Source organism: Protopterus annectens, chromosome 16.part0, assembly GCF_019279795.1.
Source record: "Protopterus annectens isolate FY-2018-M chromosome 16.part0, PAN1.0, whole genome shotgun sequence".
NCBI classification, from domain to species: domain Eukaryota; kingdom Metazoa; phylum Chordata; order Ceratodontiformes; family Protopteridae; genus Protopterus; species Protopterus annectens.
In genome coordinates, this window is record NC_056750.1 from 508,607,356 (window position 1) to 508,634,940 (window position 27,585).

At 41.4% G+C, this 27,585-nt stretch overlaps 1 protein-coding gene across 1 annotated transcript in view; it reads right to left on the reverse strand.

Annotated features, from left to right (window-relative positions):
* Positions 1-27,585, reverse strand: part of PKN3 (protein kinase N3) — a 2,242,690-nt gene that overhangs the window by 876,079 nt on the left and 1,339,026 nt on the right. The window contains exon 11 of the mRNA XM_044058139.1: positions 21,146-21,344. Coding sequence (XP_043914074.1) covers positions 21,146-21,344 — 199 coding nt within the window. The remainder of the gene's footprint in view (positions 1-21,145; positions 21,345-27,585) is intronic.

The window sequence follows — 27,585 nt, forward strand, 5'->3', positions numbered from 1 at the left end:
CCCCTGTCTTTTTTGGTACTAAAAGGAATCTTGAGTAAGTTCCGTATCCTAGTTGGTCTGTGGGGACTTCTTGAATGGTTCTTTTTTCGAGCAGTCTTGAAACTTCTGTGACTGTTTGATCCCTTAGATTGGGTGGGACATCTGGGATGGGCTTTTTTGATTCTATGGGGGATTGATGGAAGGGAATTCTGTAACCTCCGGATATGATGGATAGTACCCATCTGTCGGTTATATTTTGCCGGGCATTTTGGGTACAGTGAAAGTCTTCCTCCGACTGCCTCCAGAGGTGAGCAGTCACGCAACCCTTCAGGGATGCTGGAAGGGTTTGGCAGAGAAGGTTTCTCTGTCACCCTGGTTTTGCAGTCCCCCTCTGCCACGAGGGCGACATCTGTTATTGTTTCCCCCTCTGGCCCTGGGGGAAAAAATCACCACGTGTGTCAGGCAAGGGTCCCTGGGATTTTCGGAACCACATCTTTCCACTCTTCTGACCCTTGGGATAAGGTCTGGAAGGAGTGGAAAAATGGACTCCTACGGCAGACAGAGTCTTGCCTTCCTGCTCACACCTGGTCAATATGTCCTTCACCTGATGCCCAAAGAGAAAAGAGCCATCAAAGGGAGTATTGGTGAAGGATGCTCGAAAGGGTTCTGCAAACGGACACAGCCGCATTCAAGCATGTCTCCTGAGAGCCACACCTGTCCCTGCAGTTCTCCTCGCTCCATCAGCTGCATAAGAAATCAGCCTCATGGAGGAGTTTACTATGGAATTAAGAGTCACAAGCTGCGAAGCTACTTTGGCTGGTGCTCCCTCAGCTGTTGGATCTTGAAGGCTATCTCCAAGTTCTTTCAGGAGATCCCTTTGAAGACTTGTAAAATAGCATAAATAGTTCAGGGACCTCATTTAAAAGGTCGCTGAAGCAAACATTCGCTTTCCATATCTGTCCATCATCCGAGATGCTGTTCGGAGGATGAACAGGTTTCTGCTCTTTCTTGGTGGCTGCTGCTACCACCATGGCATCAATGGGCACACCTTTGGAGAGGAATTGCTTGTCCTGGGGGGCTGTAATAAACTTGTTTGGTCTCCTCGGAGTAGGCTCCACAGAATCTGGAGCTGACCAATCCTTTCGAGACACTACAGACATGAGTGGGTTGAAAGGAGGAGATACCCAGGAGGTGGAAGAACGGGAACCGAATGCGTCCAGGTATACAGACTCATCCTTGGTAGGGGCTAGCGAAGTCCAGTCCCTCCTCTATCTAAGCATTTCAAGGATGTCTGGAAAGGAAACATCTTCAGAGGGGGACCTTGGGGACCCTTCCGATTCACCCATGTCTGTATCTGAAGTGACAGACTCAGGGGAGTCTATGTGCTTCATCTTGCACTTCTTCTGGGGAGGCTCCTACGAGTGATCAGGGGAGGCTTCAGAAGAAGAGGGATCACCCAATGGGGTGTCCTGGTGCATTGGTTCTCTACGCTTGGGGTCTGGAGGAGGAGTAGAGGTTGGAACAGACACCACGGGGGGGGGAGGAGCAGATGGAGCTGGCAGTAGAGCTGTTTCAGGGGACAGCACATTCCGCATGACTTCAAAGGCATCCCGACCTCTAGGCAGAGAAAGCTCCAGCTCCGAAGAAACAGGAGTCTTTCTCCGTGTCGAGGGTGATGGCTCCGAAGCTGATGGTGGAGCCGAGCTCATCTGCACCGACGCTCCAAAGGGGAGAATGGGGCCGGACAAGGGTCCGATGCCACCCCCCCCCTGGAGTCGAGAGAGCCTCGGCGTCCAGATCCCTCGATAGAAGGTATGATCGAGGTAATCGGAGCAGACGTCAGAACCGAAGGAGAAATTATGATCGGCGCTGACTGTTCTACTACCTGCGGATCCATGGTCTCTGGCTCCGAGCTAAATGTAGTCGGAGGAAGAACAGAAATAGAGGCGGTTGGAGCCAATACATGTTGAGGTGGTCTGGACAGAATTTTTGCCAGTGCCTGAGACTTAAGCAACCTACTTACTACTCTCTCGACATCATGATTCGATAATCTAGAAGATTGAGAGGAGTGGGAAGAATTATGGCTATGTTCACTCTGTAACAAAGGTGACTGAGGTGCCAAGTGGATGGACTCCAAGGACGGAGACCTCAGCCCGTTATGGCTCCGAGACGGCTCCGAAATAGTAGATGGAGCCGACGGAGGAGTTGTCTTGTCAGTGCCAGCTGGCATCGACATACTTGGTTGGTCAAGTAAAGGAGTCGGCTCCGAAGGTGGAGCCGACGGCTTGACAGACTTATGGGATTTCGCTGGCTGAGTACTTTTAGTCGGAGAATCCTAAGGCTTCAATAATCCCCAAAGGATTAATTTGTTTTTGCGCTCCTGCAGGACCCTTGGACTAAAAGTGTGACATATAGAACAGGAGTCCTGCAGGTGAACAGCGCCCAAACAATATACACAACTAGTGTGCCCATCTGTCAGAGACATTTTCTGACAACGAGTCACACTTTTTGAAGCCAGATACCTTGGTATCTTTAGACATTATAGTAACAACAACCACAACAACAATAATAAAAAGCTATATTACAAAAAAACAAGAAACAAATAGACTTTTTTTTTTTTTTTTTTTTTTTTTTTTTACAGTTAAGGAACAAAAAGGAAAGCCTCTAATTTAAACAGCTATCCTATGGGGGGGGGGGGGGGGGGACTCTCTAATTTAAACGAGTTAAAGGAAAACTGAAGGCCTGTGAGTTATGGAACAACGGCCAACAAAGCTAAAATACACAAGAAAGCGATAAGGGATAAAGGAATATCATCTAGACAAAAATTGACAAAAACTTGACAAACTTTCAAAAATAAACAATATATTAATAGAAAAAAACTATACTAAGCCTGAGTCAGTAAGGAAGGCATCCTCGCAGCTGAAGCAGCAAACGAGATCTGGGTAACTGATGCTGGGCATTCTGGGATAAGGGGTGGCCTCGAGCCAGTAAACAGCTCTCGAGCTATAGAAGATGGCAGAGTCGGAGCCGAGGATTGGCTCCGAACCCAAACAGCAAGAACGAAGGTGAGATGGACAACTTAACATCAGATGTTTCAAACTGTTTTTAAACCACAATGAAGTACTATACATTTACTTTCTGTTACTGGGTTTGTAATAAAGTTTTCATTTAAAAAAGAAAAAAGGCCAGATATGATCTGAAACTTGGCAAACCAGAGAATGTTCTGAAAATCATATCTTTTTCATTTCTTGATCTGCTTTTAAATTTATTTTAACAGTCTGTATCTACTTTAGACAAGGTCTTTAAACCTACATTAGTGATTCCAGTACATAGCTGCAGTGCATTTTTCTGTTTAAGTGGTCTAACTGTTAAGCCCTGGTTTCATTCTTCTGTACTGAGTGTGTCAGGCTAATTCAGGACTTGTCTTTTACTGGGGCAGCTCCAGGTCAGTCAGCTCAAAGCTAAGGGTCTGTTTTTCTCCTTCCATCCACCCTGTTGCAGTTGTGTTCTTAAACCCAGTGCATCTGTTGTTGCCTCCCCCTTATGACAATTTGACAACACAGTTCCCTACCTCTCACCATTTATTGGCTGTTGAAGATAAGCACATCAACTATCACTTTGCAAAGTCTGTCCCTTTAAACTACTCACCAGGGTAAAAACCTTAGATAAAAATTGCTTAATAGTGAGTGTACTGATACTGCTTGCACAGATTTTTAGTATCAAATTACTGAGATTTTTTTCCTACTATAGTTAGTTTACTGGTTCTTGTAATTGGCAGGAGGTGGTTTCCAGCTTAGTAGTCTTGTACTAAAATTTAAATACTCAGTAGCAAGTCCACCCAAACAAAACTGAACCCCAAACAGATTTATAGTTACCCCTGCCCCCAAAGTCATTGCTGTTGGTATCATGGACCAGAACTTTCCCAAAACTTCTCTGGCCAGCCTGACTGAGATAGGTATCTTGAGAAGGTATAAGAACTGTTCATGCTGTCTGATGATTATCTGGTACTTAAACATAACACAGTGTGTGAGAGATGTACATATAAAACATCCTTTCTGACAAAAAACTCACAAGCAGTAAAATAGGACACCAAAACTCTCAGTAGTGCACCATACATCACACCTCTCAAAGGTCAACACAATACACATAATCCAGCATATGCTGAGGTTCTAAAGCTTTACTTGCCTAAACCTAAAAGGCCTCCAAAACAAAACACAGACACAAAGCACACTCAGCATATTATACCTCCTCACATAGCACAGGGAGTCCCTAAAGTTACAGATGCTGAGCACCATAAGGTAGGCATCGACTCAAACAAACATTCTTGTTATAGGTAACTCCAATGTAAGACAAGCAATGTGCCTCTTACCAGGCTGAGTAAGGAAAGTGTGACTGTTAGTTGCTTGTCTGGTGCCAGGATCAGTCAGATGCACTCAAGTCCTTACACAAGTACCAGTATGACTGTCATAGTTCATGCTCCTGTCAATGACTTGAGATGTACCTCCTTGGATTATATGAACAGAGACATGATGGAGCTCTCAGACAGTGTCCAAGGCAGGTATGAGCCTAGCATTGAGCAGCAGTCTACCTTCTTCAAGTATGATGCCACAATATGAGCAAAAATAAATGACTTAAATAATTGGCTTGGTTTTTGATGTCATTCAAAGGGGGTCCAATAGCTGACAGCCTGGGAGAATATGGTCGATAGACCACAGTGTTTCACTGGGGATAGCATGAATCTATCTCCTCTAGGGTTGGCAAAGGCATTGCCCACCTCCAGAGTGCCTTTTTTTTTTTTTTTTTTTTTTTTTTTTAAAAAAAGAGTATGCCAACCTGAGAAATCTACCACCAAAAGGAAACAAAGGAAAATATGAAGGTGCTCCTGATCAATGCCTGGAGCTTGTACAAGAAACTCCACTTGCTACAAGCCCTTCTCACCCTGGAAGACAATGACAGTGTAGTGACTAGGACATGGTTTAAAATAGTGGACAGCACTCCAGCTGTGCAGGGCTATAATGTTTTCCACATAAGACTATTTCTGCTCAGGAAGGGAAAAAGGTGGAGATGTCTTAATCTATATCCAGAAGAGACTCACATCAATGCTAGTAAAACAACATTCATGTCCAAATAACTATCAGAAAGGTCATGCATCAGATATTAGATAGTGATAGAATTCCCTCTATGACAAAAGAAAGCCACAAAGATGACAAAAGAAAGCCACAATGCTTATTTACATGAATTCCGAATAACCCAGTATTATTTTCTTAGATGAACTAAGCTATCTAACTATAGACTGGGAAACCTACACCACCATTAGTGCACAAGCACAAGAGATTCCTGACTTTGTCAATACGAATGCCCTGGAACAATTGGAGTACTCACTAGGAGGATCATCATCTTCGACATTGTCCTTACTAATACTGGGGGCACCTTGCACCATCACCTGCATAGCTTCATCACTTGCTAGGTCTTACCAGAAAACAGTCTCCCTTGAAATAAAACTGAAACCAAAAATCCCTTCTAATCAAGGTACCTTTAGAAATTTCTTTAAGATAAACTATCAACCCACCCCTAAGTGGTACATTGGCAAGTTTCAAATCCCAACCAAATCCAGTTAACTCCACAGAACAAACAGAAATATACACTACAGCATGCAAACAGCTGCACAGATGTAGATGTGGCCCATAGGAACAAGTGAAGGACAAACCCCAGAAACAAACACACATGGTGGAATGATATCAACAATCTTTATAATAAAAGGAAAAGAATTCTGACTAAAGTAAGAAGAGCAATTCCCAGAATGTTATGACCCTTGTTACCAAAATAAACTCGGGAGATTAATAAAAGCCACCAAAACCAGTTTTAATGTGTTTAGTCCCTTTAGTTTGATATATAGGTTATGCATATTTTTATCAACTGGATGAAAAGTTGTGATTAACAATTTAATAAATAGCTGAAGAATTATATCTGGAGGAAAGACGGCAAGAGTCAAGTGGGATACGCAGATTTTTCCAACAGAACAAGGTGGTTTGTGATTACCTGATTTAAAGGGGTATTTCAGAGCTACACAATTAAGGCCCCTATACATAGCAAAAGCAAAAAACTATAATTCAAAGTGGAAAGGGATGACAAAATAAGGGGGAAGCTCAAGGAATAAGGAGAGATTGGGATTTTGGATGCAGATCCTTAAGAATAATAACCATACAGAACATTAAATTCATAAAGTAACAGAAAGTATTCTGAGAACTACACCAACACCAGAATGAAGAAAGGAGATTCTGTCAATAGGGATGACTGCTGCAACTAGGGATACAGACAACAGGCAAGAGGGGGCTGGAATTTACTGGGGAAAGCTGGTAAGGGAACTAAGGTATTGTGAGCTAATAATTTGACAGGGAAAGGTAATGGAATAGGAAGAGGCTAAGAATTTATTTGGAATACAGACTACAGATTGCCTTCCCCATCAAGGGATTGATAGAGTGTAGGCAAAGAGAATGAAATAAGAGGGATCCTAAGCAAAAATAAATAAAACATTGCTAGAGATTTTAGTAGAATCTAGAACAGAAGCTGCTGTTAAAAATGGATAATTAGCACAGAAAATATTGCATGATAACTATAAGAATCAATCAGAAAAGGTTGGAAAGGATTGGGAAAGAGAGACTAGATAAGCAATTTACAAAGAAACAATGGGAGATATACATACGTTTCCCAAATATGCAGCAGAGTCTACAAGATTTAAAATCTTTGCTTGAAAGTGTTTACATAGGTATTTTTAAACCCCAAGTAGACTTCAAAGAGTTTTTCCTCAGATAGAGAGCAAATGTTGGAGGTGTGATTGGGAAGAAAGATGTAATGGGAAACATATTTTAGTGAGTATAACGAATTGGCAGACTTTAAAAATTCCCTGCAGACTGCTCTATCAAATGCTGGGTGAGCAAATTGTTATAACTAAAGAAATTATTTTTCAAGCTATGATACAGAATTGGAAATGCCTAGACATAGTAAGGCCTTGCTGAGTCTAATTATGGTGGCTGCCAAAAAAGCAATACTAAAAAAATAGAAATCAAAGTTTAAACCAAGTGTACTAGTAGTAGTGAATATAGTAACTTAGAGTGGATATAAAAACTGTACACACCCCTGTTAAAAGGCCATGTTTTTGTGATTTAAAAAAAATGAGACCACAATAAATCATTTCAAAACTTTTCCCACCTTTAATGTGACCTATAACCGGTACAATTCAATTGAAAAACAAACAAATTTGTTAGGGGAAAGATATAAAAAATCAAAAAATACAATAAGCTGGTTGCATAAGTGTGCACACCCTTAAACTAATACTTTGTTGAAGCACCTTTTGATTTAATTACAGCTTTCAGTCTTCTTGGGTACACACCTGCCATCAATTAGAGAGACTGATTAACCCCAAATAAAGTTCAGCTGTCCTAGTAGGATTTTCCTGACATTTACACAGTTGCCTGCTACAGCAAAAGCCATGGTTCACAGAAAGCTTATAAAGCATCAACGGGATCTCACTGTTGAAAGGTATAAGTCAGGAGAAGGGTACAAAAAAATTTCCACAGCACTGGTTATACCATGGAGCACAGTGAAGACAGTCATCAAAAAGTGAAGAAAATATGGGACAAGTGACATTGTAAAGAACTGGATGTTCCTCCAAAAGTGATGAAAAAACAAGATGAAAACTGGTCAGGAAGGCTGCCAAGAGACCTACAGCAACACTGAAGGAGCTGCAGGAATTTCTGGCAAGTACTGGTAGTGTACATGTGACAACAATCTCCCGTATTCTCCATATGTCTGGACTACGGGGTAGGGCTGCAAGACAGAAGCCTTCTCTTACACAGACAAACATCCAGGCACTGCTAAAATTTTGCAAAACAATACTTCCAGTCTCCCAAAAGCATGTGAAGAAAACGTGTTATGTTTTGATGAGACCAAGGTTGAACTTTTTGGCTACAATTCCAAAAGGTATGTTTGGCGCAAAAACAACATTTCACATCACCAAATGAATACCATCCCCATGGTGAAGTATGGTGGTTGGCAGTATCATGCTTTCAGGTTGCTTTTCTTCAGCTGGGAGTGGGGCTTTAGTCAAGGTGGAGGGAATTCCAAATACTAGTCACTTATGGCCCAAAACCTTCAGGCGTCTGCTAGAAAACTGAAAATGAAGAGGAATTTCACCTTTCAACACGACAATGACCACAAGCATACATCCAAATTATCAAAAGAATGGCTTCACCAGAAGAAAATTTAAGTTTTGGAATTGCCCAGACCTAAATCCAATAGTAATTCTGTGGGATGACCTGAAGAGCTATGCACAAGAGATGCCCTCGCAATCTGACAGATTTGTAGCGCTTTTGCAAGGAAGAGTGGGCAAATACTGCCAAGTCAAGATGTGCCATTCTGATAAGACTCCTACCCAAGACGACTGAATGCTGTAATTAAATCAAAAGGTGCTTCAACAAATTATTAGTTTAAGGGTGTAAAAACTTATCCAACTAGCTTATTGTACATTTTTTTTTTATATTTTCCCCTAACATATTTGCTTGTTTTTCAATTGAATTGTACAGGTTATAGGTCACATTAAAAGTGGGAAAAGTTTTGAAATGATTTATTGTGGTCTCATTTTTTATATCCCAAAAACCTGGCATTTCAACAGGAGTGTGTACACTTTTTATATCCACTGTAGATAAAACGACTGTAAATGGATGTTTAGAAAAGGACAGGAGCAGACTGCATAGAACAAATGGGAACTGTGGGAACAACATATGCAAAAGGTTCTGGAGGAGGAATGAGGTTTAAAAGAAGGCAGGATATGAATAAGCTATATAATGTTTGACTGACAATGAATGGATACATAAGTGATGTATATTTGTAACTAAAAATATGTCAATAAGGTTTGTTTTCATTTACATATTTATATAAATATATACACACGCACATATATTGTGTATATATATATATATATATATATATATATATATATATATATATATATATAAAACTGCCTGCCATAAGTGAAAATTAATTTAAATAGAGATTTCTTGTTTAAAAAGCCAATTTTGAGAGTAAAACAGCTACCAAAGACAAACAAGGCATTTTTAAGTTATGTTCGTAATCTCAAAAGCACAATGCAGGAATGCGCTGAGCTGATTGTGAAGGAAGCTACATGCACTGAGGCTGATGATGTTGTGAAGCTACTAGCCAATAAATTTAGCTCTAACTTTACCTCTCTTTTTCCTCAGTCTGTCCCTCAAGATATACTGGAACCTGTCTCACCTCCAGCTATCACACACAAGACCAAGTCTCGAAAGTGCTATCAAAAGCTAAAAATACTGCATTAATAGGTCCTGATAATATAGCTGGCTGAATCTTAAACGGCACGAAGCACAATAGCCACATCACTAACACTGTTCAATCTCCGCCTCCATACAGGTTTTGAACCAAGTGACTGAAGAACAGCTACAGTCATTCCCCTGTATATGGGAGCATTTTCAACAAACCCAAGCAATTACAGACCTGTATGTCTGACCAGCCTCATACACAAAGCCATAGAATGACTCATCATGGCATTAATCAGAGCACTGGGAAGCTTCAAACACTGGACCTGTCTCAATTTGAATTCATCAAGGGCAGGTCATGCTTCACCTGGTGGATTTTTTGAAAAGGTCACCAAAGCCAATAGATAAAGGCAAAAATGGTACACATATCATACCCCGACCTGGCCAAAGCTACTGACAATTCATCTCTTAAAGTATAGCAGAAAAGCTACATAAACTGGGAACAAACACCTACGGCACCCATTTGATTCCCAACTGGCTCACAGACAGAATGCAAATAATCAGAATAGGAGAAGTTACCTCCATATAGACCAGTCACCAGTGGAGTCTCCCATGCATTTTTACTCTTGTTTGACATCTACTTTACTGAAGTAAAAGCCAAAAACTAAAAGGCTCTGACTGACTAAATTTGCAGACTACTGCAACCTAGAAGCAGTCATTCAATCCTCAAAAGACTTGGCCATCCTGCAAGAACGTTTGTCTCAAGTAAATGGTGCCAAAATCATGGACTGAAACTAAATGCCAAAAAATACATTATTGTATCTTTTGGGTAGTCATTTATCCCAGGAACTACAGTGTTGACAACAGGCCAATAAGAATGAACCCAGTTAAAGTTTTGGAAAGTACAGTTGTGTACACTTACCATAAATGTAGATGCGAGTGTCTTCACTGTTGCAGTCATGACTGTAGGGTTCTCCCCTGCCGGCAGGCAGTCCTCGGTCGGCCAGAATCCCAAAGTCTGGGTCCGGCATCGGCTGTTCAGCCATGCTCCCTGACGTCAGAGAGCCAGGAGTGCAAAGCTGACAGCCGACGCCATGTTCTCCAGTTTTTCTTGCCCCAGATGTCAGGTGCTCCAAAATGAGAAAGATCCCATACCCTTTGCAAATACACCTCAAAAGAATGGTGAAGAAGGGAACCACACAAAAGAAAAAATAAGAGGGGACAACAGTGAAGACACTCGAACATCTACATTTATGGTAAGTGTACACAACTGTACTATGTTCATCGTGTTTCACTGCTGCAGTCATGACTGTAGGGTTGAATCCCAAAGCAGAATAAAAGGGAGGTGGTCATAAAGAAGAGGGGGTGGCTAAAAGGCCCTGCAAGACAGCAGAAGCAAAGCCTGCCCTAGACTTAGAGTAAAGAGGTAGATTGTAGTGCTTGGAAAAAGTATGCACTGAACTCCAAGTTGCAGCTTCCAAAATGTCTTTGGTAGGAACTCCCCTGAGGAAGGCAGCTGAAGTGGCAGCAGCTCTGGTAGAGTGAGTCCTTATACTCCCTGGGATTTGCTTTCCATGGTGTGAATAGCAAAATCTGATTCCATGAGCAATCCATTTGGAAATGGTCTGTTTTGAAATAGTGTTACCATGGGAACTTGAAGCATAAGAAACAAACAATTGCTCTGATTTCCTGATGTCCCTGGTTCTGTCCAGGTAAAATCGTAGTTGTCGGTGTACATCCAAGGAATGCAAGATCCTTTCCCCCTTATTTTGAGGAGAGGGGAAAAAAGTTGGCAAGTGAATAGCTTGATTTAAAGCCACTTTCGAAATCACCTTAGGCATAAAAGTAGGATTAGTCCTTAAAGACACCCTGTCTTGATGAAAAATAATATAAGGTTCCACAGCCATGAGAGCTTGCAACTCCGAGACTCTCCTGGCAGAGGTCAGAACTAACAGGATAGCTGTCTTCCAAGATAAAAACTTGATGTCAGCTGTGGCAGCAGGCTCAAAAGGAGGTAAGGTGAGTTTTTCCAAAACATAGTTGAGATCCCAAGCAGGAATGGGAGGAGATCTAGGGGGCCTTAAGTTCTTAGCTCCTCTGAGAAACTGTCTCATGAGCTGGTGGGAAAAGATTGGAGGGTCTGTATTAAAATGAGCAGAAATAGCAGAGGCATGTATCTTTATTGAAGAGAAAGAGAGACCCTTATGTAAGAGGTCTGTCAGGTAAAGTAAAATCAGAGGAATGTTAGGAATAAGAGGATCAGAATCCTGAGCCTGCATCCAGGAACAAAATCTTTTCCATTTTCCTGCATAAGATTTTCTAGTGCTAGGACGTCTGGCTTCTAAAATGACATCCATAACCTGCTTGGGTAGGAGAGAATGAATCAAAGACCCTGGATCAACCAGGCCGCCAGGCTGAGAGTTTTGACATGGGAGTGCAGAACCTGACCCTGGTGTTGGGACAGAAGGTTCGGAGTCTGGGTAAAACCAAAGGGGGCTCCAGACAAAGGTTTTTCAGTGTTGGGTACAAAAACTGTCGAGGCCAATTTGGGGGCAGCAAGATTATCATCTTGGGCTTGTCCTGTTTGATCTTTAATAATACCCGTGGTAGAAGAGGAAGAGGTGGAAAGGCATACCCTGAGAGGTTTCTCCAACTGAATGATAGTGCATCCACTTTCCAAGCTAGTTCGTGGAATGTCCTGGTACAAAAAATCTGTAGTTGATGATTGAGGTGGGATGCAAAGAGGTCTATGTGAGGACATCCCCAGACTGCTGTAATAATCTTGAATATTTCGGTGTCCAGCATCCACTCGTGTGGATCCGATAGGTTTCTGCTCAGACTGTCTGCCAGGAAGTTTTGCTTCCCTGGTAGAAACTGAGCTTGAAGGTCCAGTTTGCAAGCTAGAGCTGTGTTTCAAAGATTCATGGCTAGTCTGCAAAGGGGATAAGGAATGAGATCCCCCTTGCTTGTTTATGTACCACATAACTGTGGTGTTGTCTGTCCATATCAGTAGTTGTCCTGGTTGTAGAAGATTCCTGAAGGCCAGTAGAGCTTTCTGAACGGCTAACATTTCCTTTAAATTGATATGCAGGTGCTTCTGATCCTTTGTCCAAAGGCCCTGCAGACAGTTGCCCTGAAAATGGGCTCCCCATGCATAATCTGAGGCGTCCGGGGTTAGTATCTGAGTGGCTGGAGGCAGACAGAAGGGTTTTCCTTTGTTTAGAGTACATGCCTTGGACCACCAAAGGAATTCCTTTTGAAGACAAGGCAGGACGGAGATCAGTATGTCTAAACTGTGGCAATGCCGAGACCATACACTTTTTAGGTACCACTGTATTTTCCTCATATGTAGTCTTGCATATGGTACGAGAAGGATGCAGGAGGCCATGTAACCCAAAGCCTGCAGGAATCTCCTTGCAGATAGCTGAGTTAATGTTGCCAAAGTTTTGAAAGTTGAAGCCAGCTGTAATTGTTTTTCATATGTCAGAAATGCCATCTGGGTTGCTGTGTTTAGAGAAGCGCCCAGAAAAATTATCTGTTGTGAGGGTGTCAAATTTGACTTTTTCATGTTTACAGTGAATCCCAGGAACTTGAGAAGATTCTGAACAAACTCTAGATGCTGGAGTAAGACATCCTTGCTGTCTGCCTGAATAAGACAGTCGTCCAGATAAGGGTAAATTTGAATTCCCTTGAGTCTGCAATAAGCTACTACTGCAGCCAGGCATTTGGTGAAGACCCTGGGCGCAGCAGACAATCCAAAGGGCAGCACAGAGAATTGATAGTGCCTCGATCCGGCCTTGAACCTGAGGTATTTTCTGCATTCCTGCCTGATGGGAATGTGTAAGTATGCCTCCTTTAAATCCAAAGTTACCATCCATGCATTTTTGGTCAGCATTGGAAGTAGCTGCTGTAGAGTAAGCATCTTGAATTTTGGTATCTCGAGGAAAGTGTTCAAGACTGACAGATCCAGAATGGGTCTCCATGAATTTTGCTTCCTGGGGACTAGAAAGAGCCTTGAGTAAAAACCTTGTCCCCTCTCTGAAAGTGGAACTAGTTCTATGGCTTTCATAGCCAACAGAGCTTCCACCTGGTTTAAGGCCTCTAACCATTGATGTTTAGGAAAATCTGGCCATCCGCTTGGTCTTGGTAGGGTATGAAAATGGAATTTGTAACCTCTTGAAACCACATCCAGAACCCACTTGTCTTGAGTTATACGAGTCCAAGTTAGGTGAAAAAGAGAAAGTTTTCCTCCGAGAGGGGCTTCCAGGCAAGACGTTCCTGCAGCCCAACAGAGGGAGTCATTGAGTCTGTTTTCTATGAGCTTGTGACCTGTCCTCTCCTCCCCTAGGGGTGGAAGCAGTCCACTGTCTTGGTCTATAAGAGGCTTGCGTTTGAGGCCTTCCTCGGGAGCATCTGTATCTACCCCTCTGAGGCCTGTCTGAATTGGGAAAGGACCAATTTTTTGTAGGCCAATTCCTACTAAATCTGGGCGGCTGTACTTGTAAGAAATCTTTAACAGTTTGCATGGATTTTGCCTTGTCCTCCATTTTCTTTATCACCTCTTCAGCTTTAGATCCAAACAAAACATTATGCTGAACAGGAGCATCCAATAATTTAGCTTTTACTTGATCTGGCAAATTTTGTTCCTTTAACCATGCATGCCTTCTAATGACTGTGCCAGAGGCAGGAGCCCTACAAGAAGCCTCTAAGGCATCAAATCCACAGTGTAAACCATGCTTCCCAACTTGTTCAATGGCATGCATTAAGTCATGGAATTCCTTATCATCTGCACAACCGGAAATGGAAGTTAGCTTTTGTTTTAAAACAGACAGGAGACATTGCTGGTATTTCAGCATATGAAACTGACAGTTTAAAGCCCTAATAGATAAAGTAGCAGAAGTGTACACTTTTTTGCCCCATCTTTCTAAAGATCTGGAATCCTTCTCAGTGGGAATGGGGTTTTTAGCAGAAGCGACCTTAACCCCCTTAGGACCCTGAGAAATGGTTTCAGGGTCAGCAGTAGGATTCTTGTATAAAAACTGGTGGGAATCAGGAACCCTATAATATCTGTCTGCCTTAACAGGAGCTGGAGGAAGAGAGTCATGAGTTAAGTTAGCCTCCGAAAAAGCATCATCCACAATATCCAAAATAGGAGGAATAGCCAGGGGTCTATGTTGGGGAAGAAGAAGAAAATCCCTTAGTCTTTTCTTAGATTCCGAGTACTCCTGTCCTTCCCAGTGAAATTGTCCCTCATTTCATGTAAAGTTTCCCCAAAAGAGAAATCCTCAGGAGGAGAAGCTGAAGGAATGGATTCCTTGGCATCAGAATCCTCATAAGGAGGGAAAGAATATTCCTGGTCAGAAGAAGAAACTGAAGAAACAGAAGCCTGATCAGAGGAGTCATAATAAACTTCCTGCCTTGGCCTTTTATCTGGAGGGGGATGTGAACCCCTAATCATAGTAAGTCCTCCGCCATCTTAAGTAACTGTTTCTGAGACTTGGGTGCTGGATCAGAAGAGGCCTGGGCTGCAGTCTTTGATTTGGAAGGAGTCTTTGCCTTTGTCTTTGGCTTTGCCTTTATTAGAAGATGAGTAGGCCTGAAAACCCCTTCGGAAGCCAGTACCTGCACAGCGGCTCCGGACCCATCCGACGGAGCATTGTCCAAAGGTCCTGCAACAGAAATATTCAAAGGCCTAGTTGGCTCCTCGTGGGAGTCCGTTTCGGCCATCGGTTCCGAAATGGCCAACGACAGGGGCTGCAAAAGCGCCTCACTGATGACGGCCGAACCTGAAGTTGGCTCTGCTTGTACAACATCGTCTGATTTGGACCTTGGAGGCCTGTCTTTATCCTTGCGTCGTTTGTGAACTCCGGTAGCCGGAACAGTATCCGACGACATTTTATAATTAAAACACCTACCGAAGTAATGAAATGCAAAATCGTACCTTCGTTTAATCGTACGTTGATTGAATCTAGCACAAAACCGACAACTAGCTACGTCGTGGTCAGGGCCTAAGCAAGGAATACAGTAAGAATGAAAATCCTTTGCTTCCCACATGAAATACAATTATTAACTTTTTCTGACATCGGACTGGAGCAAGAAAAAAGTTTCCCCAACGGGGTACTTAGATTTGAGTAGGAGAAGAAGGTCTTTGGACTGAAGTACGTTTATAAAAAATTGTCAGGCGTCAGCCGACCAGCACTTGCGAACTGCTATCACTGCACGGCAAGAAAGACTGGAGAACATGGCGTCGGCTGTCAGCTTTGTACTCCTGGCGCTCTGACGTCAGGGAGCATGGCTGAACAGCCGACGCCGGACCCAGACTTTGGGATTCTGGCCGACCGAGAACTGCCTGCCGGCAGGGGAGAACCCTACAGTCATGACTGCAACAGTGAAACACGATGAACATCTTATGTGGACTGTGACTCAAGGTGTTACCAATATGTGTATTGTTATAACAATAAACAAAGGAACTGTGTCTAGATATAGGGATTTCAGTGCCCCCCTTTACTCAGCCCTCATTAGGAAAGTCTTTGGATATAATGCCCCTTTGGGACTCATCTGTCCAGACACATGCAACAACTGCAATACCCACAGAGATACCTTACTAATAGGATACAAGGCCTAAACAACATAACCTACAAGGACAGGCTCAAAGCCCTGTCACTATAATATCCTACAGACTGCTATGAGGCGACTCGTGTCTGGCATGCAATGCATCCTTCAACCCATTATTGATGGATTTAATGCACATCAGCAAGTCAAATGGCATCAAAAATACTCAAGTTTAGGGATCTAAACTTCTTCAGCAACAGAACAGTTTGGAGGGACAGGCATATCTTGAGGATACCACTGCTGTGGAACAGACTCCCCATCGACATAAAACAAAGTTCAACCCAGTCCATACTCAATTCAAGTGCAACTTAGATCTATGGATGGGATACAGAAGTTTTACCCCAGGACTACCCCCTGGTAATGCACACAGGCAGCTACTAAATGCTTTATACCATGCATGGGTTCCATCAAATTATCTACGGTAAGATCCCAGTTATTCTCATTATGGGCAAAATATAATTATAGACCATGGGATGGGTAATTCTAATCTATAACCAAAGGGAATAGCTTTTTTCAGACAGACAAAGAGAAACTGGCTAGGCTTAAAATGGCTTGCAAGGGCAGCTAGTCTAGTACTTGCCTACAAACCTTTAAAATGAAATCATCTCAGTCGCTGAGACTTCAAAATTCATTTTTTCTCAAAATATGTAAAGTAACACAGAAAAGAAACTGATTTTCAATTTGAGCTTAGTAACTGTCAAAGAAGCTTGGGAGAGTACTGAGGAATATGAGGAATTATGGAAAGAAATAGGAATTCGCTCCAGGGAAAGTTTTATTTGCGAAGCTAATCCCTGCAATCTCAGTCCTAACGGTTTGTTGAAGACTAGGAACAGAACAGTGCTCACAGTATGTTCTTTACTCCCAAGTCCATAACACCACTTTTCGAGGCAGACCTATAATTCACTGCAATATGGCATAAAAAACCTTTATATCCTTGCATTCCAAATCTAGCACTTACTTTCTAATGAATTACTGTTGTAAAACATCCCACTTTCAATAAAGTCCTTCACAATTATCTCAATAGAAGAACACAGTGTAAATAAATCAATAATTCCTCATTAAATACCTGCATTACAACTAACCTCACATCCTTAATACACATGTGCCACAGCATTACCTTAAACAGTACGGTTTTAAACACACTAGATTTGTTGCCAAATGCATTATGTAAGGTCTACATACAACTGTAAATACAAATGCATATTGCAAACAGAACATTTATAATACTGACTACTGCATGTTGAAAATGTAACTGTGTACGTTGTGTACTTATTACCATTATTAATCTGCAATTAACTTGTGGCACATGCTTTTCTTTCCCCTTGTTTTCAAGTTGTGGATGAAAAGGGTCTTCAAACCAGTCTACCTACTAGATGAGCAAATTTATAAAAATAATTTGGAGTTTTCTTAGTCACAAGGGACTAAGGCTGAACCAGCTCTTTGGAGACCAGTTGGTATGTCAGAAGAGAAACAGCAGGGGGGGGGGGGGGGTGGGGTTCTGATCAAATCTAGAACACATTCCCCTTATAATGGCCAGCACCCACTTCTTTCGTAATGACTATCCAAAAAAAGGGGTGAAGCCAGAGCACTGGTTTCATATCAGCAGATTCTGAAGGTAGTCATAACAGTTCTAGGGTCAAATGAGCTAAGTTTGTTTTGGGCAAGGGGATGGGCAAGACTACCTGGTGTTTGGCAGGCCACATGACTCTTGGATGGACCTTTATCCTGCAGAAATGAGCAAGTCTAGGAAGGAAAAGAAAGAAAAAGAAGGGGTGCACATGCCCTCAAATTTCACTGGGTCTCCCTGGGCCTTAGAATGTCTCCAAGATAGCATGGTGCACATCATGTAATGAAGAAAGCATGACCTTAGGCAGCTCTACACAGGCATTAAATTTTCCCACCTAGTACATACTTGAGAGTATACGACAGAAGAAAGTGGATAATCTGTTTTTTCATCACCTTGCTACACTTACTGTACAGTGATAGTTTAGAAAAAATCAACTTCTTTTAAAATAATATTTGATAATGCAGGCTCTATGGTCACTTCTTCTGGACTGATGTATTAGCAGAGATGGTTAGCATGTAAATGTACACAACCATGCATCAGGTAACATCTGAAGGATGTAGGGCAGTAGCATGACATCAGAAAGGAGACCAAAATTAAATTTAACATGCAGGATGGGTGTTTTCTCAAAGACAGAGATAAAGGATGAAACAATGTCTGCCAGAATAATTGAATTAAATATATATATATATATATATATATATATATATATATATATATATATATATATAAAATACATTTGTTTCTCAGCTAAAATGAGAAAGAGGAACAATAAATTTAAACCTGTATGGTAGTAACAATGAACTTTCACTGCAGCTACTACACTTAGTGTATGGATACTGGATTTTACCTGGTGATTAGAAAGCAATCCACTTAAGCAGAAGGCAAAATTGACTATTAGTTGATTAAAAAACATAGCAGCAAGCTAAATGAATCCACAACTGATACTGCAGTTGTTAGGTACTTCTCTATGGTTTCTCACTCAATCAAATTAGGAAAGAGGGGAGCCTTTAAAAGGGCTGATTAACCCAAGATGACTAAAAGTAGGATAAGCAGGAAAGGTAATTCAGACATTCAACAGAAGAAATTTTCTTTACATAACATCCGTGGCCTTGACTCTTCACTGGGTAAAGAGAATACTGAGTACTGTATGATCTGTTTTGGCTTAAGAGATAACACAGATATCAAACCTCAGATAGCAGGTCAAAAAGGTGACCTAAGAAGGCCAAGTCAGAGTTCTTTCCTCCTTCACTATCTAATCACTACAATGTTTTTGGAGAGAACAAAGAAGGGAAAACTATTTAGAGTCCACCTTATCAGCATCAAATCACTCCAAAGGAGGAAGCAATCTGAAGTGAAACTAGTTCTGGAGGGGGAAGACCCATCTCCCTTCTATGTTTCCAGAACAGACACCTTAACCCTAACAGATTCAACAATGACTCATGTTAGAAGGGGATGGCCTTTACTTCCTATCATCCAACATGCAAGTTCTGAGACATTCCATTCAGTGGGATAAGCTTGAGCCAGATGGTCAAACTTAGTCAAACAAGCAGGGAGGCAGAGGTGTAGTGTGTGTCATACTACAAAAGGCCTGCAATGGAGTACAGTACAGCATCAAATTGAATGGATCTTTCCCTCAACAATTCAGCCATCTGCACATATGAAAGAGAGCTAAAAGCCTGGGAGAGTATAATAGGGATCAAGCTCGATCCTTGCTGATGGAAAGGAGGCAAAGTAAGTTTACTAGCTCAGCCAAATTTCAAATCCAAGACATATCCCAAGAACTGGAAGGCTGAATCTTTACATGCTGAGCTTCCATTTGCAAGTGACACAGACAGCAGATCATTCCTGAATTAATCTCACTCCAAGTGGAGGCTGAGGGAGGCAGTTCTATGGTCATGTTTCCAGCCATCCACAGTTAAACAGGACATCAACCTCTTGGTAGTTCTTGCTAGAAAGGGAACCAGCCATATGGGAGGAGTCACAGGTTTGCAAGGTTGCAATGACCCATAACTTAGAGACAGGCCTAAGCTTAGATCTAAACTCCAAACTCCTTACATTGCCACCATCTGTGTCCTATACCTTACTTACAATGTGCCTCCTCATCACTGGCAGCCAGTGGATAATGAAAGTTTTAAACTTTTCTACCTCGGGTATTACTGGGTTTCAGATCTGAAGCACTGGCACTTACAACCACCACTACCATTCACTGGTCTTACCCTTATCAGGAAACCGTTATGACTGTGGCCACACCTCACATGCTTAACATTAGGAAATGAACACAGAAACCTTCAACTGCTTCATATCGGAAATGTTCTGAACCATACAAAATAAGAAGGCAGCAGTGATCCTGAGAATGCAGTTCTTCCTCATCTCTGACAAAGAACCACCTTGCATGGTCTAAAAGAGTTGGCACTCACTAAGTAAATGCAAAAAAGTAGCCATGAAAGAGACCAAATAAAGGATGTATCCAAGTGATCCAACAAGTGCAGAGAGCCTGACAAAAAGGATGCCCTAAAGTAAACTATGAATTTTACTACACTAAATATCTAACAAGATGTGAAAACTAGCCCTTCAACCAGGAAGATGCATCTGAAGAATTTTACTGATTCAGAACAAGTACAAGAAACTACATTAGCTGGCATTCAAATATGGTACATGCAGTCATTTTGCACACTGCAAACTGGGAGTGGTCATTTAGTCCCCAAACGATGTTAACATCTTGCAAAAGGTACTTGCGCAGACAAATGATTTGTGCCAAAGTCATGAAACATAATGCACAAAAATGCATCATCATCCCTTTTGGCAATTGCGATGTCCCTGTGAACCATCACATCAACAGCAATAGCCTAAGCATGCAATCAGTGGAGAGAAACCTCGGAACACAGTTGGACAGTAATCTTACCACTGACCACCATGTCTCCACAGTGGTAAGAAGGGCATTTTATATGGCTCACTTCATAAGTAAGGGCATTGCCTCTAGAAAGTAAAGAAGTTATAACCTCCCAGCACTCTTCCCTCATCAGGCCTTTAAGAGTACAAAGCTCCCTTTAGTATGTACCTCTCCAAGAACCTGCTGCACTTGGAGAGACCACAAAGATTCCTTACAAAGAAACTTCAGGGTCTGCAGCATCTGTCATATGTGGACAGAATTAAATCACTGTCACTTTACTTGGTGTTGTACAGACTGCTCAGAGACATGTGCCTTGCATATAAAGGAATTTCTGACCCTGCCTTTATAGAAATTTTTCACATATACAAGTCAATGGCATATGGGTCACTAACTCTAAAGACCTTAACCTGGTATGAGACATCAGCAGAATTTGCTGGAGTGACAGATTTGTCTCGCAGAGGATACCTCACCTTTGGAACAGACTTCTAATTCATGTTAAAAAGAGCCCATCACTGACCCTATTTAAGCGTAATTTGAATGACTGGATGGGACACCAGAAATTTGCCCTGGGGGGTTCCACCCATGTCCCTCCTGGACAGAAGCAATAGGCGCTGAATTAAGTGACTGCTCATAACAGACACTAGTAATTGGGGTTAAAAACTTGGCTAGGCTTGTAAGGGCCGTAAGGCCATTAGCCCTGTAACCTCCTATGACTGAACTAAAAATGTAACTACATATCTTTAAGTAAATGCTACCAGGAAGATTACTATAATTTTAGTAACAGACTTTAAAAATAAAACTTACCTTGAGAATTGTGGTGATGCCATGTTAATCCTGCCCAGTAATGATGGTGATAAAGACTGTTTCAATGCTTCATGAACAGTGTCAGTAATAGGTGGGCTTAATGAAGTCATGGAACTACAGAGAGGAAGGATGTTCTTCATCAACCGACTCCATGTGGCAATGTTAATGTTCATTTGACTTGCTCGCAGGAAATCATTCCCTAGAGTGACAAATAGAACTATTTCTTGAAACTCATTCTCATGTTACTAAAATGCAAACAACAAAACAATCAGTAAGACAAAACAGGACTAGGAATAACTGAATACTCACCGTATCCTAGGACCTTTGAAAAACTCAAAAGTAGACCCTAACCAATGGGTTAAGCCTTGTAATCATGCTAGTCATCCAGTTAGAATCCAGTTTGGTTTGTTTAGATTAAGGGGCATACTCAGCCCATCAATGACTTTTGGCTCATTTTACTATCAAGCTAGGAAACTCTCCTATAACAAAATTAAAACTTCAAGGCCGACACTGACAAAATTCTGCTTAACTCCCCAATGTTTAAATGCATACTCTAGCATAGAAAGAGAACCAGCACTTTAAAGGGGGGAAGACACAAAGTGACTTAAAGGAATAGCACTTGAGGAGCTGCGCACACAGACTGGCTGATCTGGTAATTACCTGCAGGTTACTACTGACTTCCATACTCTTGGCCGAGTTTAAAGTGGACAAGGTTTCAACTTGTCAATTTCAGTTCTTTGATAAGCAACTCCTGGATCAGTGTTCTTCAGACAGAGAATAAATGCAGGCACTGCTTCTGTTTGTACACTGAAGATGAAAATTTTTCTTCTTCACTGTGGTTCTACAGTTGTGGAGTTAATACACAGGGGCTGTGGGGTGGGCAGGGTTGATCTCTCTGGCACAAAAAAAAGGCTTATATTGTTTATTTCACAGAGATAAAGCTTCAACTGTTTTGTGTTCAGTCCGGCTGATGTTCTACCTCTTTAGTACTGATGAAACAGACTGGAACATTTAGAACCACCCTACTTCAAAAGGACTCCGGACATAAGTTATAACCAATGGGGCTACAGTGATTAAGAGGCAGAACATCTTTTGGATACTGTTCATTTCACAGACTGAAAAATCTAACCAGATGGCATATATGAGAAGTACTCAAACAGAAAGTCTGTGGATGATGTACAGTTAGTTATAAATACTATTCATTACAATAAGCTGAACTTTTTTATATAAAAAAAGTGTCAAACGTTACACTAGTTACATGAGCTTGTTGTTAATGGCAGAGGTAAAAACTCTTAATTATTAAATTATTTTAATGTATAGACACATTGGCTTAAATGTAATCACTATCCAGCTACTTCTGTAGGATTATGAGTACCAACAAATTGTGTAACAATCTTCAAAGCTGTGAAACAGCTGGCACTTCTTCCTCTGTAACTAGTAATACATGGGGCAGACAGCATCCCATGAACTATTAAGATTTATGATCAGTCTCTCTCTCCAGTTCCAACCAAGTGGTTATTTGTTCCAAAAATGGACGCCAAGATTCACCTCCTGAACTTTGATTTTGAACTGAATTTCTTGAAATTCATGTCTCAAACTAATTCGATTACTGAAGACCTGATAATCATTTGTACTAGCCATTTGAGGAGGATAAAACGGAAAAAAAAAATGGTGCTCTCAGATTGGTAACTTTAATATACTCTATAGAAGTGTGTGGAAGTAAACCACGATAAATGCTAAAGCCCTTTTGAAACATTGCAAGTAAGGCTGGTTGCAATAGTACAGAGACTTTCAGAGTTGAGGACAAGTAAAAGAGAAGGCAGCGCGTAAGCAATGAAAAGGAGATGCGGGAAACAGACTGTTGTGGCATGCAGAGTTTGAGGAAGTTTTCTTGATTGAACTCTGTCAAAAAGTGGCTAGTGATTAAACTGTAATAGCCTGGCAAAAATTTAATGAACCTAAAGGTTGTTTAAGTTTTATATACAGTAAGGCAGCAGTCTTCCATTTTGGGGGATGAGCACATAAATTGACAACCTTGAATGAAAACTGCAATACTGGTTTCTGCCAGAACTGACAAAGGAGAGCATAGGAAGTAGCAGTAAGAAAGCTTCATGGTATCCCACAGTAACTGATTCTAGGGTAGGTGCAGACATTTCATATAAATTATGAAGGATATCGATGTGTCAATCTATGTGCAAGACACTTAAAATGAACACAGTTTTAGTAGGGGGATTGTAATGGACTACTACAAGTTTTTGAAAAATTAAATGCCAAGCCTAAGAAACAACAGCTACTGGTGGAGGTAGCTCATATGTAAAAGTTCCTCGGAAATGCAGATGACTTGCTAGTTAGAAGACTGAGACTAGGAAGCTAAGTCATCTTCATTAAGCTGAAAATGTTGGTAAAGTCTGGAAGTCAGAATACTACAAATAATTAGCAATAAAAACTGTAAAAATCTCAGCGAAGCAACCAGGCAGTTCAAAAAAATACTTGAACATAAAACCTTCTATTACAAAACCACAGAACGGTAAGCGCTTTCGCTAACAAGCTTCTTCAGACCATACAATGTAAAATAAAAGATGATCCATTTATAGAAATTCAAAAAGCACTGAACCAATCACAGAGATGGCACTAAAAACCTTGATGTCCTTAAAGGAACAAACAAAAAAAATCACATACCCTCAATTCATATATATAGTACTAATAATTAGTAATAAAGTACAGACCTTTGTGGAGACATGCATGGGAAAAGGGAGAGACATGGAGCTTTTAAACACCATCCTAATCCACAAACCTTGCACCTACAGCTGGAACCACTGATAGTTCCAAGTTAGTGAGACCAACAGAAAGAACTATGAATAGTTTATTGTGAGAGTGTATCAAAGGCCTTGCGCTTAGACGTACAAAACCTGCTCCATCAGATATCTCATATTCCATTTTTTTTTAGTCCGACAGAAGCGAGTCTGAGGAGGGCAGTGGAGGTGCTGAGTCTTCATCTGAATCCATGTTAAGTGCTAAAGAATAGATTATTCTAATATAGCTGCAACAACAGCAGAGCAGACAATACTTTTTTATATAACAAAGGTGGCCGATTAGCTCTCTTCTGGGCAAAGTATAATGGTTGCAGATGGAGGTTGCTGGTGGACATGGTTGTGTTTATAACATGTTGAAATGGGAGACGAGCACTGTGAGAATGGAAGTAATCGAGAAAAACAGACATATGGGCCAGAACCACTAGAGGGAGACGCTTTTTCAACCACTAGTCAATCTGTAAAAAAGTAAATAGGACCAACAGTGGACAGGGGTTAGTCTTTTTTTTTTTTTTTTTTTTAATTAGGCTATATAGCATACACAGATAACATTCATCTCTTAAAAGCTCTTAACACCTCTAAACCAAAAGTATTTTACTACTTGAGCACAACATATTTAGTGCATCCCAGTATACTATAACTGTTTCTATCACAAAGAAACATCTGTAATTATGTATTTAGACTTTCAAGCATATATCTTTTTACACAGGGTGACTGCCCACGGGCCCAGATCATTACTGAAAATGATCTCTGGAATATTACACTTCCACAGTTACCAAATGAGGATAAATTATTTTAACAAGTGTTTTCGCTTTAAATAATTTACTGCAAGAATTTCTAAAGTGGAGCTTTGCTCCCATAGTTGAAAGCTTTGCAGTGAATGCCAAGGTTTCTCCCTCTAATTCTTATTTTTGCTAGGAAAAAAAATCACACGCATGTACACAAACTACCAAAACACACACACACACACACATTTTTTATATATATATATATATATATATATATATATATATATATATATATATACATACACATATATATATATATACACACACACACACACACACACATATATATATATATATATGTGTGTGTGTGTGTGTGTGTATATATATATATCTATATATATATCTATATATCTATATATCTATATATATATATATATATATATATATATATATATATATATTTATAGGTTCATACTAGGCTATCTGCCCTAGGGCATTTACAAGCCTAGCCAGAGTGTGTTTGGCTTTCGCCACCCATTTTAAATGAATTTTGCTATGCCCTTTTTCAAGGTTAGTATACTGTGCCTCTGTCTAACAGTGACACAGAAGTGATACCCGGAGTAAATCTACGATCTCCCATCCACTCATAAAGATTCCTCTTGAAGAGAGTCAATGAGGGACTCTGCCTAACCTGGACTGGGATTTTATTCCAGAGTGAAGGGAGCCTCTGGGTTATGAATCTGTCCCTCCAGCATGTCCTATTTATTTCTGTGCCGAGATTCAAGTCTCTCGAGCGCGTAGCTCGATGGGATTTGGATTTTCTGAGGTGCAGCATGTCCATTAATTCCGGGTTGGACATGGCTTTATATGTCAGGCACAGATCGCCTCTGAGCAGGCGGTATGCCACTGAGTAGAGCTGGAGTTTCTTTGACCGGGCAGAAAATGGCATCTGTTTGAGCACTTTGATCCTCCTGGCGAGGTACTTTTGTGGTCTTTCCAGTTGCTGTAGGTGTCTGGTAAGGTACATCCCAAAAGGGGCATTGTACTCAATTATGGGCCTGATGAGGGATGAGTAAAGAGGCACGATGACCTCCCCTGATCTAGATGTGAATCCCTTCATGATTAGGTGGGCTATATAAAATGTTTTTCTAACCACTTTGGCCACGTGGCTGTGGAATGAGAGATTGCTATCAACTTGGGTCCCCAGGTCCCTAATTACTTCTTCCGTATTTAATGGATTACCATCTATGTGTTAATTTGTGGGCACTTTGTTTTTGCCGAAGGGGATGACTATAACCTTTTTGGCGTTTAGCTTGAGGCAATGGCTCTGGCACCAGTTCTCTGTTTCTATGAGGCCCTTTTGTAGGATGCTTGTGTTGGCTGGAGAGTCGATTATGGCGCCCAGTTTGCAGTCATCTGTGAACTTGATCAGCCACAGTCCTTCCGTGTTGGCCTGTATCTCTGAGAAATATATACCGAACAAGAGACGTCCCAGGACTGAGCCTTGTGGGACGTCACTTGTAACTGGTTTGGAGTCTGACATGGCTCCAGCAATTCTAACCATGTGGGTTCTGTCCTTGAGCCAGTTTGCAACCCATCTAATGAAATAGGCGTTTATATTTAAGCTTGTGAGCTTATCTATAATGCCCGAGTGGGGTATTGTATCGAAGGCTTTTGTGAGGTCCAGGTAGGCTGTGTGGACCACCTTCCCCTCGTCAATGGCCTTGGTGACTGTTTCAAAGAAATCGACCAGGTTTAAGAGGCAGGATCTGCCCATAACAAAGCCGAACTGGGTAGGATCCATTGTTTGTAGGTCCACAATATCTTTATTTATGAGGTCCATGATGATCCTTTCCATAGCTTTGCAGACCAAGCTAGTCAGGCTTATGGGGCGATAGTTTCCAGGATCCGTTGGGGCACCACCTTTGTGGAGAGGGACCACTGTTGCTGTACGCAACTCTTTGGGTACATATCCTGTAGTAAGGTTGAGATTGAACAGTAGTTTTATGTTTGGGTTTAGTTCTTCTTGGAGTTCATGTAGGACACAGCCCGGGACACCGTCTGGTCTCATTAATGCTGTGTTTTTTGCTTTGGAGGGGGCGGCTCTTACCTGATCATCTGAGATGTCAGGGGGGCAGCACTCTGCTGGGATAGATATTTGCCCTTTTGGTGGGGAAGGGGAGGGGGGGGAGAAGTTTGCGCCGAACTTGTCAGCTAGGATGTTGGCAATGTCTGTGGGTTTGGTGTATTTTTTGTCATTTTGGATTAATTCTGAGCATATCTGGGAATTCCCACCCAGGTTCCTAACATAACTAAAGAAAGCCTTGTGATTATCTTTAGTGTCCTGTGCAATTTTTCTCTCGAAGCTGGCCTTAGACGATTTTATGAGTGCCCATAGTTTTTTGCTAATACTGATCAGAGATGCCTTCCCTTTTTGGGATTTTGCTCTATCATGTAGTAGCTTCCTCCTTCTATTGTATAGTTTGTTTATGGCTGGGGTCCACCAGACAGGACGGCTGCCTTTGGAGGATTGGGTCTTGGTTTTGTTTGGGATTGCATGATCCATGCATTCCTGAAGGTGTTCATAGAATGTGTTTATAAAGGATTCGGTGGTCTGGGCCGTATTTTCCACAGGCCCGGGGGCTTTGAAGGATTCCACCTCGGTTTTGAGGAGTGCGAAATTTGCTTTAGAGAAGTTTTTCACTGTGGTTTTCTGGGCAGGGGCTGGGGTCGGGATGTGAATATCTAGTGAGATTAGTTTATGGTCTGATCTTTACCAGTGAGGGATACACTTCTGGTCTGGAGCATAGAGTCCCCATGTTGGTGATGATCAGCTCCAGTATGTTTTCCCCTCTTGTGGGAGTGGTAACAAGTTGTTCCATAGCATTTGAGTTTATAAATT